Genomic DNA, 15505 nt, shown 5'->3' with positions numbered 1-15505 from the left:
TATAAATAGGACACCCCTCTGTCTTGTTCTGGAGGTTTCCTTAGGGCAATTCCATGCTAGCGGTGTGACGCTGATAGTCAGATGTTTTGCTTTAAAATATATGTCAAACAAAAACCAATGATTGCAAAGTTAAACAAACCATACTACTCTAAGCACAAGGGCTGGGGTTGGGCGATATGGCCAAAATATATCACAATATTCGTCAAATGTTAATGTATTTTGTGTTTTTGAATAATATAAGTTATAAATATGCTTCATGAGTAGTACATGACCATAGGGTGGAACATATATATTTTGTATTAAGTGGGATTAATTCTCTTCTGTTTATACTGTTCAATCAAACTTCAACCGAAAATAATTTTCAGCATTTTTATAAATTACTGCGTTTTCTGCACTCAATTGTTATAATTTCCTGTTTTGTTTATGTATTCCTTTTTTCAATGTTTTTTTCTTCATTTATCAGAATAACTATTCTTCTCTATAACTAGGTTTCCATCCAATTAGCCATAGATTTCCATGTGAATATTCTAAAATCTGCATAAAACAATATGCGCAATTTCTGTGCATGATGACGTAGTGCACATAAAAATAACGGTTGAGGTTAAATTCATATGTGCCGATTGGAAAAATACAAGTTAAATGGGTTTCCATTGCATTTTAATCTCTAGTGATTGTTTTGTCACAAACTGTTGCACTATATAGCAAACATGCCCACTCTGTTCTTGGCACATGCGCTCTAGCCAACGATTCGCGCATACAGTGCGGGTAGGCTACCTGCATTATGAGATTATTATGGATAAGAGCAATAATTTTTTTATTTGTCAAATGGCAGCCAAATATCATGTCACCAGAATAAGATATTTATTGGAAGGGAGCATCAAGCTCATGTGCACTTTCACCACCCTGTGAAGTTCATCACAACTTATTTCATCTGTAGCCTAATAAACTGCATGGTTTACCGAGTTGTAGTGGAAGGACCAAGTTTACTTCGATATTATGGTTATTTTATAAATATTTTCTGCAGAAAGGCGTTTCCACCACTATTTTTCACATTATTAATTTTACAGACATAAAAAGATCCCACCATGTCAAACAAAGTAATTGTCTGTCGGCATTTATAAAATTGTACCGGCATATCCTGTTTCCATCAGCCCAGTCATGACTTTTTTCATGTGTCCGGTAATTCATCCGCATGAAATGGTTGGATGGAAACCTGGTTTATGACCATGTATTTTCAATGCATTTAATGGCAGTTCTTACTTTCGCCACAAGTAGCAGTGTGCAGATTTCTAGGGTTCTTTTTAGCACCCACATTGCCTCAAAGGCAAGTTTCACGGCAAAAAAGTACATGTGCACTATTTCGGCTCCTGCACTGCCCCACAAGCATGATTCATGGCAAAAAAAATACCTAATATGCGCTCCAGAAGCTCTTGCTGGGAAAGTTAACAGTTCTCCGCTGTTAGCAGTCTCTTACTGGCGGTAAGAACGGATGATTGCCATCATTGTTCGAGTTTCATCACTCAATTATTACATTTAGCAAACCAAACATTGAAATACCGTTATGTAAGGTAAAGTAAAAATCCAAACCGGTCCGTGCATTAAATATGGTTTACCGCCCGGCCCCAACAAGGACTACTTTTAACAATTTCCACAAACATTTACTTGAACAGTGCAAATGCAAAGTTTGGTAACAATTGACAGTTTGTGCTAGACTCCCACGGAGTGTTTAATTTTGCAATAATTGTTTTTTATTTGACATACATTTTGTGTGAAGAATCTGAGTCTGTGTCCCTCTGTTACCGTGGAATTGCCCCGCAGTATTGGTGCTGTGCACTGGTCTTCTCTACTCCTCTTTAACCACATCTCTTATTTTCATCTGATAGATATAATGCAGCAGCCAATGATGCCGCAGTACAAGATGTCCCAGAATTCCATGCATGGGAGTCCGGCGTCGACAAACTACCAGCAAACCACTATCTCACACAGCCCTTCTAGGTTTGACAATAAATTGCTCGTTCAATTTTCTGTAATGTTACAGTGAGTCCTCTGCTAGTTCATTCAATACTTCTCTCAGATTCCCTTGGAATTGACATGTTCTTCTCATCCTCTTTCTCTACAGTCGCTTTGCCCCTCCACAGATGGGGTCGGATGCCAGGTTCACGCCCCAGCAGAACAGCCCTGTGCCCAGCCCCTATGCTCCCCAAAGCCCTGCTACTTACATGCAGCAGTACCCTCACCCACCTAGCTACTCTCAGCACCAACAGATCCAGCAAGGTGGGGCTGCACTTCTGCTTTTGTATAGGAGCATAATGCATGATGGGGAACCTACCAACTAATTCTCAAATAACCATACTGTAACTAACTATTATGCATGTCATGATGTTGATTCTTTGCTGAAGACCCTGTAGAATTTGTACATATGGACAGAAGTGCTCCATGCATTATAAACCAACACAGTTTACCCTGCTGTGTTGTGTTGATGTTCTGTGGGCGTTGAGCTTCATTCTTCCCCTCTCCTTTCACTTGCACCCTCTTATTCAGGAAGCCCCCAGAGGCCTGTGCAGCCCTGCCTAGAGGTGCAGACGCAGCCGCAGGCCTCCCCCCACCAGAACCCCTCCACCCCAACCTTAGGTATGGGAAAACCCTGGGGACATCATATCAAACATCCACAGTCCGGCCCCATCAAGCTGTGACCCATCGGCTTGTGTCTCTGTGACGCATTATTTGCATCACAAAATATCCATGCTCTGTCTATCCAATTACAAACTGTATTTATAACAATAGAGGATGGAGTGTTGGTTAGCGATGTACACTTGCTCGCTGCAAGATTCCTGTAGATAGGCATAATTTTTCAGGTCTCCTTTCTTTGGTGTTGTTATATTTCTTGTTTATCTGCATTCATTCTACCTGTTGAATAAGATGATTAACAGGTGAACCAGTGTTTAGTATGGGTTTTGCGTAGCTGCAAGGTAATTGAATAAAGATTGATTGATTGTATCTGGGATTTATTTTGTTGTCTGTTCAGTTGCCAGCCCCATGGTTCCTGGCGGCATGCGGAACATCCACGACAACAAGGTCTCCGGGCAAATTTCAAGCAACTCAGCCAATCACAATGCCAGACATGGCTCCAACGAAGACTACATGAACATAGTCCACAGACTAGGGAATGAGGTAAACATGAGAAATGATTCATACCAAGATGAAAATACCGAGCAAAGATACCATTTTGACATTAAATATAATTTCCTCTCATGGATCCTCATTGCTGGTACACTGCATGAATGTATTTGTTGTGTGGAGTTGTATCCACCCTTGCTGTTTTAGTTATATACCGTACCAGTCAAAAGTTTGGACTCACCTACTTATTTATTTTTACTATTTTCGACATTGTAGAATAATAGTGAAGACATCAAAACTATGAAATAACACATATGGAATCATGTAGTAGCCAAAAAAGTGTTAAACAAATCAAAATATATTTTATATTTGAGATTCTTCAAAGTAGCCACCCTTTGCCTTGATGACAGCTTTACAAACTCTTGGCATTCTCTCAACCAGCTAAATGAGGAATGCTTTTCCAGCAGTCTTGAAGGAGTTCCTACATATGCTGAGCACTTGTTGGCTGCTTTTTCTTCACTCTGTGGTCCAACCCAAACCATCTCAATTGGGTTGAGGCCGGGTGATTGTGGAGGCCAGGTCATCTGATGCAGCACTCCATCACGCTCCTTCTTGGTCAAATAGCCTTTAAACAGCCATGCTTCACAGTGGGAACCACACGTGGAGATCATCCGTTCACCTACTCTGCGTCTTACGAAGACACGGCGTTTAGAACCAAAAGTTTCGACTTTTGTCTCATCTGACCAAAGTACAGATTTCCACCGGTCTCATGTCCATTGCTCGTGTTTCTTGGCCCAAGCAAGTCTCTTGTTATTAGTGTCCTTTAGTAGTGTTTTTTTTTTCTTCAGCAATTCGACCATGAAGGCCTGATTCACGCAGTCTCCTCTGTACAGTTGATGTTGAGATGTGTCTGTTACTTGAACTCTGTGAAGCATTTATTTGGGCTGCAGTCTGATGTGCAGTTAACTCTAATGAACTTGTCCTCTGCAGCAGAGATAACTCTGGGTCTTCCATTCCTGTGGCGGTCCTCATGAGAGACAGTTTCATCATAGCGCCGGATGGTTTTTGCGACTGCACTTGAAGAAAATGTCAATGTTCTTGAAATGTTTCGGATTGACTGACCTTCATGTCTTAAAGTAATGATGGACTGTCGTTTCTCTTTGCTTATTTGAGCTGTTCTTGCCATAATATGGACTTGGTATTAAACCAAATAGGGCTATCTTCTGTATACCACCCCTACCTTGTCACACCACAACTGATTGGCTCAAACGCAATTAAGAAGGAAAGAAATTCCACAAATTAACAAGGCACACCTGTTAATTGAAATGCATTCCAGGTGACTACCTCATGAAGCTGGTTGAGAGAAGGCCAGGAGTGTGCAAAGCTGTCAAGGCAAAGGGTGGCTACTTTAAAGAATTTGAAATAAAATATATTTTGATTTGTTTAACACTTTTTTTGGTTACTACTTCATTCCACATGTGTTATTTAATAGTTTTGATGTCTTCACCATTATTCTACGATGTTGAACATATTCAAAATAAAGAAAAACTCTTGAATGAGTAGGTGTGTCCAAACTTTTGACTGGTAATGAATATCTGATTCATATTTTTCCCAGGAGAGTGATCCTTCCATGAGAAATGCCTCCTTCCCACTCCGTTCGCCCCAGTCTGTTTGTTCCCCTGCTAGCAGCGAAGGGACCCCAAAAGGTATACCAACCGAGACCGCTAATATGCATAATCATACTGTGGTCTGGAAATCATGAGTCAATCTACTTATTCTTTGTCAAGTGTTCATGCCTGAATCGATCAGTGTTCATATTTGTAAAAAATCACACACAATGTATTTGTATTTATTTTTTTGGTTTCAGCAGGGTTACGACCTAGCCTCATCCTTCACTCCCCACACCCTTACGCTTCCCCCCGTGACAGCGCTCCCGACCTCCTCCTGGACTCTCCTGACTGCAAGAAGAAGCAGAAGAAGCTAACTAAAGAGGAGAAGGAGCAGTTGGATAAAGCTGCTATGTACGATATCGTCAGCTCTCCCTCTAAAGACTCTACCAAGCTGACCCTCAAACTGTCCCGGGTGAAGTCCACTGAAATGGACCAGTCCGGAGAGCTCCTACCTGGGGCAGAGGACCAGGACACTGACCTGGCCTACAACAGCCTGCAGTTCTCCCGGACGCAGCAGGACCCTGCCCACAGGTTAGGGCCAGGCCAGGGGGAGCAGTCAGGCTACCAACAGGTCCCTGTGCTCCAGAACACTAAGCAGGCTGGAGGGGTGATCAGTGGAGCTGTTTACGACGATGCTGAGATGGACGCGCTTGCTGAGATCGAGAGGATAGAACGGGAGACGCTCATAGAAAGGGAGCGCTGCTCCAAAGAGGTTCAGGATAAAGGTGAGTTTACATTCAATGTTGCACTTAAAAATCTATCCTAAAAAATATTTTTTTGTGTGCTGAGAAATAGGAGAAATAACTTGCTGATAAAAATAAGTAATATGTCAGGATCTTTTCTGAGCAATGGTTTCCTCACTGCAGACAAGCCACTGAAGAAGCGGAAGCAGGACTCGTATCCTCAAGAGCCTGGAGCTGGAGGTACAGCGGGGGCAACTCAACCTGGCGTGGGAGGGGGCAATGCTGGCAGCAAGCTGGCACCCCAGGAGGCTAGTGCTGCCAGTAATGGTGCGAGCCGGCCTGCCCTAATGGTCAGCATCGACCTGCAGCAAGCAGGTAGAGCTGACGGGCAGCCAGAGGTAAACATAGGCACCCACACCCCTGCCCTGAGGAGCTGGCCTGAGGAACGCCTGTGTCCTGGGGACGGCCCCGACTCCACTGGAGTCCTGCGGTTAAACTCCAAGACAGAAGGAGACACACTACAGACTGCAGACGTACGGCCAGAGGTCATCAAGCAGCGTGCCGACACCCCCAAGAAGCTGGGCCCCGACGTTCGACCGGAGACCCCCAAACACAAGCACGAAAACAGACGAGACTCTTCCAAACATCGACACGATGGCAAACCTGACAACAGCAAGGCCCGCCCTGATGCCAGGATGCCTGACAAGCCACGACAACGGCACGAGGGTCGCTCAGACTCTGGTCACAGGGAGGACAGGTCCCGGGACAGTGACCCATCCCGCATCCGCAGGCCAGAGACCCCCAGCAAGTCCAGCAGGGGGGAACATGACTCCAAACATGGACGGGACAGAGACAGGGAGCGGGGGGATAAGGACAGGGAGAGGAAACACAGGACAGAGGCAGGGGATCCACGGGACCGACGATCTCCAGAGCAGCGCTCCAGGCCAGAGAGCCCGCGGGTTAAGCAGGAAGGCCGAGGGGGGGTGGACCACAGTGGGCGCCAGAGGACTGACCGGCCAGGCCCCAACCTCAAATCCCCCAATAAAGAGGAGAGGAGGAGCGGGGAGGAGAGGAGGAGTGGGGACGGCAGCAGGAACCGACAGGACTCTAAGCAGCAACCTGCTGAAAACAAGCAGGAGTTCCCTGCTTACCTGCTGGGGGGCGTAAAGTCTGGAGGCTTTAAGAACTTTGTGATTCCCAAAGTGAAGCGGGATAAGGATGGGCATGTGTTGGCAGCTGAGATAAGGAAGCCTGGTCTGGGTTCAGTAGTGGAGGGCTGGAAGGAGCCCCGGGTCAAGCTGGAGCGACTGGGGCTGGTAGAGAAGATGAAGACAGCAGCCAAACCGGTTGTGGTGCTGCAGAAACTCAGTATCGACGAGGTGCAGAAAATCATCAGGGAGAGGAAAGATAGAAGCGCACGCAGCTCCAAGTCCTCCAAGAGCAGACCCTCTCATTGGATTTCTGAGAAAGGTAAGAGGAGACATCCTGCTGTCTGCATGACAGACTGGGTCAGCTTGTTGTTTAGGTGAACTTACGGTTTAACTATGGTAACCTGTGTTGACATGTGTTTTTGACTTATTGCTTTGAGAACTTTGAGAGTTCTAATTACTTTGCACATTGATCCACTAGCAGCACAGAATAACGTTCTGTATTTTACTCTCCTTGAAAGGATTCCGATATATGGTGGGGTTTATTTGATATGGTTATGAGGCCTTGCTAATGATCCTGAATACAAGGCACTATTGGTTTTAGTTGTGGCACAAATGTGTCATTGTTAGTGTAATTAGCCCTTTCGTACAAGGATGACTGGGTGACCTCGCTCTGTGAGGTCTTGATGAATCAGTGTTGAAAGAACTGCCTCATCTGATTGCTGAGATAGAGTCCACCATGCCACTGTGTGAGAGGGTGAAGATGAACAAACGCAAGCGCAGCACCATCAAGGAGAAGCCCAAGTACGCCGAGGTCAACTCAGATGATGACGATGACGACGACGACTCTGTGACGGAGTGTAAGTACCAAACATATTGCTTTTTTTTTTGTACAGTCATATCCAAAACGATGTTCATTCCAATCCCAGTAGTTGGGGGTGGGCTAATGGTTGATAAAAAACCCCCTGGTGTTTATGATCAAAGCTTCATCCTTTAACTTGTTGCTCCTTCTCTCTCTCTTCCTGCAGCTACGCGGAAGCGTCACAAGAAGGAGCGGGAAAAGACATGGGAGCCTGATGAGCGAGAGAGGAGAGGCTCAGGGCGCAGGGGGTCCAGCAGCCGCCACCGTGAACGCAGCCCAGAGGATTCATACGATGAGTCCCCACCGCCCAGCATGAGTGACCGTAAGTCTGGCACTGTCTTTGACTGAACATCCATCATGAGCATCGATGGTTATCTCTCTCTCTCACTCTCTCACTCACTCACTCACTCACTCACTCACTCACTCACTCACTCACTCACTCACTCACTCACTCACTCACTCATATATATAAATATACAGTGCATTCGGAAAGTATTCAGACCCCTTGACTTTTTCCACATTTTGTTACGTTACAGCCTTCTTCTGAAATTGATTAAATCGATTTTTCCCCCGCTTCAATCTAGACACAATACCCCATAATGACAAAGCAAAAACAGGTTTAGACATTCTTGCAAATTTATATAATATAAAAAAACTGATTTCACATTTCCGTAAGTAATCAGACCCTTTACTCAGTACTTTGTTGAAACACCTTTGGCAGAGATTACAGCTTCGAGTTTGGCACACCTGTATTTGGGGAGTTTTTCCGATTCTTCTCTGCAGATCCTCTCAAGCTCTGTCAGGTTGGCTGTGTGCTTAGGGTCAATGTCCCGTTAGAAGGTGAACCTTCGCCCCAGTCTGATGTCCTGAGCGCTCTGGAGCAGGTTCATCAAGGATCTTTCTGTACTTTGCTCCGTTCGTCTTTCCCTCGATCCTGACTTGTCTCCCCGACCCTGCCGCTGAAAAATATCCCCACAGCCGGAATGCTGCCACCACCATGTTTCACCATAGGAATGGTGCCAGGTTTTCTCCAGACGTGACACTTGGCATTCAGGCCAAAGAGTTCAATGTTAGTTTCATCAGACCAGAGAATCTTGTTTCTCATGGTCTGAGAGTCCTTTAGGTGCCTTTTGGCAAACTCCAAGCGGGCTGTGCCTTTTACTGAGGAGTGGCTTCCATATTGCCACTACCATAAAGGCCTGATTGGTGGAGTGCTGCAGAGATGGTTGTTCTTCTGGAAGGTCTCCCATCTCCACAGAGGGAACTCTTGAGCTCTGTCAGAGTGATCATCGGGTTCTTGGTCCCCTCCCTGACCAATGCCCTTCTCCCCCGATTGCTCAGTTTGGCCCGGCGGCCAGCTCTAACAAGAGTCTTGATGGTTCCAAACTTTTTCCATTTAAGAATGATGGAGGCCACTGTGTTCTTGGGGACCTTCAATGCTGCAGAAATGTTTTGGTCCCTTTCCACAGATTTGTGCCTTGACACAATCGTGTCTTGGAGCTCTACAGACAATTCATTGGTTCTTGCTCTGACATGCACTGTCAACTGTGGGATCTTATATAGGCAGGTGTGTGCCTTTTTCAAATCATGTCCAATTAATTGAATTTATCGCAGGTGGACTCCCAAGTTTTAAAAACAATGAAAACATGATGCACCTGCGTTCAATTTCGAGTTTCATAGCAAAGTGTCTGAATACTTATGTAAATAATGTATTTCTGTTTTTGATTATATATACATTTTCCCCAAAAATATCAAAATAATAGCTTTGTCGTTATGGGGTATTGTGTGTAGATTGGTGAGGAAAACATTTCATTTAATTCATTTTAGAATAAGGCTGTAATGTAGCAATACATACATACAGTGCCTTAAAGTATTATAATTTAATTGTGTTACAGCCTGAATTTAAAATGGATTGAGTTGAGATTGTGTGTCACTGGCCTACACATAATACCCCATGTCAAAGTAGAATTCTGTTTTTAAGAATATTTTACAAATTCATAAAAAATGGAAAGCTGAAATGTCTTGAGTCAATTATGTATTCAACCCCTTTGTTATTGATGGAATGCCTAAATAAGTTCAGGAGTAAAAATGTTGCTTAACACATCACAATAAGTTGCATAGGATATAATGGTGTTTAACATGATTTGAATGCCTACCTCATCTCTGTACCCCACACATATATACAATTATCTGTAAGGTAATACAGAATAAAAATATTCCAAAACATGCATCCTGTTTGAAAAAAGGCACTAAAGTAAAGCTGCAAAATGTGGAAAATAAATTACATTTATGTCCTGAAAACAAAGCGTTATGTTTGTGGCAAATCCAACACAACATCACAAAGTATCACTCTTCATATTTTCAAGCATGGTGGTGGCTGCATTATGTTATGGATATGCTTGTCATCACCAAGGACTAGGGAGTTTTTATTTTTGTGATAAAAAGAAACGACATAGAGCACAGGCAAAATCTAGAGGGAAACCTGGTTAAGTCAGCTTTCCAACAGACACTGGGAGACAAATGTTCCTTTCAGCAGGACAATAACCTAAAACACAAGGCCAAATATACAATGGTTGCTTAGCACGACAACATTGAATGTTCCTGAGTGGCCTAGTTACAGTTTTGACTTAAATCGGTTTGAAAATCTATGACAAGACTTGAAAATGGCTGTCTAGCAATTATCAACAACCAACTTGACAGAGCTGGTAGAATTTTGGAGAGAATAATGTGCAAATCTTGTACAATCCAGGTGTGCAATGCTCTTAGACACTTACCCAGAAAGACTCACAGCTGTAATCACTGCCAAAGGTGCTTCTAACATGCATTGCCAGCAGCATACCACTGCTGGCTTGTTTCTGAAGCTAAGCAGGGTTGGTCCTGGTCAGTCCCTGGATGGGAGACCAGATGCTGCTGGAAGTGGTGTTGGAGGGCCAGTAGTAGGCACTCTTTCCTCTGGTCTAAAAAATATCCCAATGCCCCAGGGCAGTGACTGGGGACACTGCCCTGTGTAGGGTGCCGTCTTTCGGATGGGACGTTAAACGGGTGTCCTGACTCTCTGAGGTCATTAAAGATCCCATGGCACTTATCGTAAGAGTAGGGTTGTTAACCCCGGTGTCCTGACTAAATTCCCAATCTGGCCCTCAAACCGTCACGGTCACCTAATAATCCCCAGTTTACAATTGGCTCTTTCATCCCCCTCCTCTCCCCTGTAACTATTCCCCAGGTCGTTGCTGTAAATGAGAACGTGTTCTCAGTCAACTTACCTGGTAAAATAACGGATAAATAAAACAATTATTGACTCAGGTGTGTTAATACCTATGTAAATTAGTTATTTCTGTATTTCATTTTTTCTCTACATTTGCAAAAAGGTATTTGGTTAGAAAAAATATATATTTAATCCGTTTTGAGTTCAGGCTGTAACACAGCAACATTTGGAATAACTCAATACTTTCTGAAGGCACTAAATAGAGCATACACCAGCATGATATACCTGTGCATTAGATACAGGGTAAAATGCTGAGGATGAGTAGTAGTAATATTTCACTAGATAAGTGTTGCTGTCCAATGTCATTGTCCTAACATGTATCAATCCTGTCCAGTTGCCAGAAAGATGAAGAAGAAGGAGAAACAGAAGAAAAGAAAGGCATACGAGCCCAAGCTGACAGCAGAAGGTAATTTCACTCTAAATTCAGTAATGTCTTTGTTGTATGTCTTTGGTCTCATAAGCGCAGGTTATTCACTTTCTCTGTGTTGTTTACTCAACAGAACTGATGGACTCCTCCACGTTCAAGAGGTTCTCAGCCAGTGTGGACAACATTCTGGAGAGCTTGGAGGACATTGACTTCAATGCTATGGGTATGCATTATTCATGATCTACTTTACATATTTATTTATTTTCAATTTTCTTCAGAGGTTTGAATGACATTTCTACCAAGAATGGGAAAGATAACATTGTGATTGTTGGATTTCTTTTCAAATGTAATTTGATATCAGCCATAGTAATGCTCAGTTATAAATGACGGTGACAGAACTGCCAACTGTAACTCCACAACTCTCGTCAACAGATGACGATGAGATCCCACAGGAGCTTCTGCTGGGGAAACACCAGCTGAGTGAACTGGCCAGCGAATCTGCTAAGATCAAGGCCATGGGCATCACCTTCAGGGTAAGAAAGGGGAACACTGGATGCAGGTTTATGTCAATCTTTTTGGCATTCTGTTATATTTTTCTCATCTGTCTCATCCGTAGCTTTCATCTGGTAAGTTGGTGAAGGTCCTGAACATCCTGGAGAAAAACATTCAGGACGGGTCCAAACTCTCCACACTGATGAACCATGTAAGTTGTCCCCACATATGGTTTCCCAGACCCAGATTTAGTCTTCTGGCCTAAGAAACATGTTCCATAGAGAAGTTCTACTTGTCTGAACGTCTTCTCTCTCTCTCCAACAGGACGCAGACGCAGAAGACGAGGAGCGACTGTGGCGTGACCTCATCATGGAGCGCGTGACAAAGTCAGCTGACGCCTGTCTGACTGCCCTCAACATCATGACGTCGGCCCGCATGCCCAAGGCGGTGTACATCGAGGACGTGATTGAGAGGGTGCTGCAGTACACCAAGTTTCACCTGCAAAACACCCTCTACCCTCAGTATGACCCTGTCTACAGAGTGGACCCTCACGGAGGTCAGCACCCTAACCCCACCTTACTATCAAAAGCAATTGGAACAAACCCATATAACATAATGTGGTGAGAACTGGCTACATAAATGTCCAGTCACAGTCTTCATACACTCTGTTAAACTTTGAGTTTGACGGTGGTTTGTTCAAGACCAGAGCACCCAGAACATTTGAAAGACGGTTCATGTGAAGTACATACAAGACAGTGTGGTCCACTCGGAACTACCTGGGCCACTGTTATGCATATCCATGCCATGACTAACTGAGGAAAGGGTCTCTGCTTTGCTTTTTTTAATGAACTTTTATTCATTGTCTCTCTTCTCCTCCCCTCTCTCACCCAGGTGGCTTGCTGAGCTCCAGGGCTAAGAGAGCTAAAAGCTCCACACACAAGCAGAGGGTGATCATCATGCTCTACAACAAGGTGTGTGACATCGTCAGCAACATCTCTGAGCTCCTGGAGATACAGCTGTTGACTGACACCACCATCCTGCAGGTGAGACTCCGCTCCTAGTGCTATCCCTGGGGGTCATGATTTCTGACCTGCTTGCTTACCTTATAACTCATCTCTCTCTCCTTCCCTCAGGTCTCCTCCATGGGCATCACTCCATTCTTTGTGGAGAGTGTCAGTGAGCTACAGCTGTGTGCCATCAAACTAGTGACTGCGGTAAGAATCCAAACCAGGGTTTCCACGGAGTTCTGCCTTTTTGCATATACTCCAGAATGTTATGAAGAGTGATCAGATGAATTGCAATTAATTGCAAAGTACCTCTTTGCCATGCAAATGAACTGAATCCCCAAAACATTTCCACTGCATTTCAGCCTGCACAAAAGGACCAGCTGACATCATGTCGGGATTCTCTCGTTACACAGGTGTGATGTTGACGAGGACAGGGCTGGAGATTACTCTGTCATGCTGATTGAGTTCGATAACAGACTGGAAGCTTCAAAAGGAGGGTGGTGCTTGGAATCATTTTCTTCCTTCTGTCAATCATGGTTACCTGCAAAGAAACACGTGCCGTCATCATTGCTTTGCACAAAAAGGGCTTCACAGGCAAGGATATGCTGCCAGTAAGATTGCACCTAAATCAACCATTATCGGATCGTCAAGAACTTCAAGGAGAGCAGTGCAATTGTTGTGAAGAAGGCTTCAGAGGCCCAAGAAAGTCCAGCAAGCACCAGGACCGTCTCTTTAAGTTGATTCAGCTGCGGGTCGGGCACCACCAGTACAGAGCTGCTCAGGAATGGTAGCAGGCAGGTGTGAGTGCATCTGCACGCACAGTGAGGCGAGACTTTTGGAGGATGGCCTGGTGTCAAGAGGCAGCAAAGAAGCCACTTCTCTCCAGGAAAAAATCAGGGACAGACTAATATTTCGCAAAAGGTACAGGATTGGACTGCTGAGGACTGGGGTAAAGTAATTTTCTCTGATGAATTCCCTTTCTGATTGTTTGGGCATCCGGAAAAAAGCTTGTCCGGAGAGACAAGGTGAGCGCTACCATCAGTCCTGTTTCATGCCAACAGTAAAGCATCCTGAGACCATTCATGTGTGGGGTCTTTTCTCAGCCAAGGGAGTGGCTCACTCACATTTTGCCTAAGAACACAGCCATGAATAAAGAATGGTACAAACATCCTCTGAGAGCAAGTTCTCCCAACCATCCAGGAACAGTTTGGTGACGGACAATGCCTTTTCCAGCATGATGAAGCACCTTGCCATAAGGCAAACGTGATAACTAAGTGCTCGGGGAACAAAATCAATATTTTGGTCCATGGCCAGGAAACTCCCAGAACTTAATCCATTGAGAACGTGTGGCAATCCTCAAGAGGCGGGTGACAAACAAACCCCACAAATTCTGACAACTCCAACGCATTGATTATGCAAGAATGGGCTCATCAGTCAGGATGTGCCAGAAGTTAATTGACACGCATACCAGGGAATGCAGAGGTCTTGAAAAAGAAGGGTCACTCGCAAAATATTGACTCTTTGCATCAACTTCATGTAATTGTCAATAAAAGCCTTTGACACTTATGAAATGCTTGTAATTATACTTCAGTATTCCATAGTAACATCTGACAAAAATATCTAAAGACACTGAAGCAGCAAACTTTGTGGAAATTTATATTTGTGTCATTCTCAAAACTTTTGGCCACGACTGTATGTATTGCAATGTCAGCGTCACTCTAATGATGAGCCTTTCCTTCGGGCCCCCCCTCAGGTGTTCTCTCGCTATGAAAAACACAGGCAACTCATCCTGGAAGAGATCTTCACCTCTCTGGCCAGACTACCCACCAGCAAACGCAGCCTCAGGAACTTCAGGTAACTGCACCGACAGAGAACATGTGCCACGAGAGACCACACAAATCAGTAGTTCTCAAGGAGAATTTCAGAAATGCTAATAATGTTATGAAACCATTTTCTTGTTCTTTTCAGAATGTTTATCTAGTTTCAGGTTTTAATGTCACCTGCCCAAGGAGAGTGAAATGCCTTTCTTGCTATCTCTAAACCGAACAATGCCGTAATCAATATCGATGTAGCACTAAAAATAACGGTAGAACGGTAGAACAAGAACGCGCTTTGTCTCACTCATCTACACACAATACCCCATAATGACAAAGTGAAATAAAAAGAATTGGTGCAAATTTATTGAAAATGAAATACAGGCCTCCTGGGTGGCGCAGTGGTCTAGGGCACTGCATCGCAGCGCTAGCCTAGCCACCAGAGCCTCTGGGTTCGCGCCCAGGCTCTGTCGCAGCCGGCCGCGACCGGGAGGTCCGTGGGGCGACGCACAATTGGCCTAGCGTCGTCCGGGTTAGGGAGGGTTTGGCCGGTAGGGATATCCTTGTCTCATCGCGCTCCAGCGACTCCTGTGGCGGGCCGGGCGCAGTGCGCGCTAACCAAGAGGGCCACGGGTGCACGGTGTTTCGTCCGACACATTGGTGCGGCTGGCTTCCGGGTTGGAGGCGCGTTGTGTTAAGAAGCAGTGCGGCTTGGTTGGGTTGTGCTTCGGAGGCTTTCGACCTTCGTCTCTCCCGAGCCCGTACGGGAGTTGTAGCGATGAGACAAGATAGTAATTACTAGCGATTGGATACCACAAAAATTGGGGAGAAAAGGGGGTAAGAAAAAAATAAATTAATGAAATACAGAAATATCTCATTTACATAAGTATTCACACCCCTGACACAGTACTTTGTAGAAGCACCTTTGGCAGCAATTACATCTGTGAGTTTTTCTGGGTATGTCTCTAATAGCTTTCCACACCTGGATTGTGCAACATTTGCCCATTATTCTTTTCAAAATTCTTCAAGCTCTGTCAAATTGGTTGTTAATCATTGCTAGACAGCCATTTTCAGGTCTTG

The 15505-nt window shown here is 44.6% G+C and overlaps 1 protein-coding gene across 4 annotated transcripts in view; it reads left to right on the top strand.

Annotated features, from left to right (window-relative positions):
- Positions 1 to 15505, top strand: part of LOC111979921 (nipped-B-like protein B) — a 67302-nt gene that overhangs the window by 31553 nt on the left and 20244 nt on the right. The window contains exons 5-21 of one of the 4 annotated variants that reach the window (XM_024010609.2): positions 1884 to 1995; positions 2120 to 2274; positions 2542 to 2631; positions 3026 to 3171; positions 4733 to 4823; positions 4988 to 5512; positions 5654 to 6940; positions 7350 to 7478; positions 7647 to 7802; positions 11080 to 11151; positions 11246 to 11335; positions 11545 to 11645; positions 11729 to 11815; positions 11929 to 12160; positions 12496 to 12647; positions 12738 to 12818; positions 14365 to 14465. In XM_024010609.2, coding sequence (XP_023866377.1) covers positions 1884 to 1995; positions 2120 to 2274; positions 2542 to 2631; positions 3026 to 3171; positions 4733 to 4823; positions 4988 to 5512; positions 5654 to 6940; positions 7350 to 7478; positions 7647 to 7802; positions 11080 to 11151; positions 11246 to 11335; positions 11545 to 11645; positions 11729 to 11815; positions 11929 to 12160; positions 12496 to 12647; positions 12738 to 12818; positions 14365 to 14465 — 3607 coding nt within the window. Of the gene's footprint in view, positions 1 to 1883; positions 1996 to 2119; positions 2275 to 2541; positions 2632 to 3025; positions 3172 to 4732; positions 4824 to 4984; positions 5513 to 5653; positions 6941 to 7349; positions 7479 to 7646; positions 7803 to 11079; positions 11152 to 11245; positions 11336 to 11544; positions 11646 to 11728; positions 11816 to 11928; positions 12161 to 12495; positions 12648 to 12737; positions 12819 to 14364; positions 14466 to 15505 lie in introns of all 4 variants that reach the window. The other 3 variants (XM_024010608.2, XM_024010611.2, XM_024010610.2) reach the window with 3 other exon arrangements.

Source organism: Salvelinus sp. IW2-2015, linkage group LG20 (genome assembly GCF_002910315.2).
Source record: "Salvelinus sp. IW2-2015 linkage group LG20, ASM291031v2, whole genome shotgun sequence".
Classification (NCBI taxonomy): Eukaryota; Metazoa; Chordata; class Actinopteri; order Salmoniformes; family Salmonidae; genus Salvelinus; species Salvelinus sp. IW2-2015.
The sequence above is the reverse complement of the archived record's forward strand: the minus strand, read 5'-3'. Positions and strand labels throughout refer to the sequence as shown.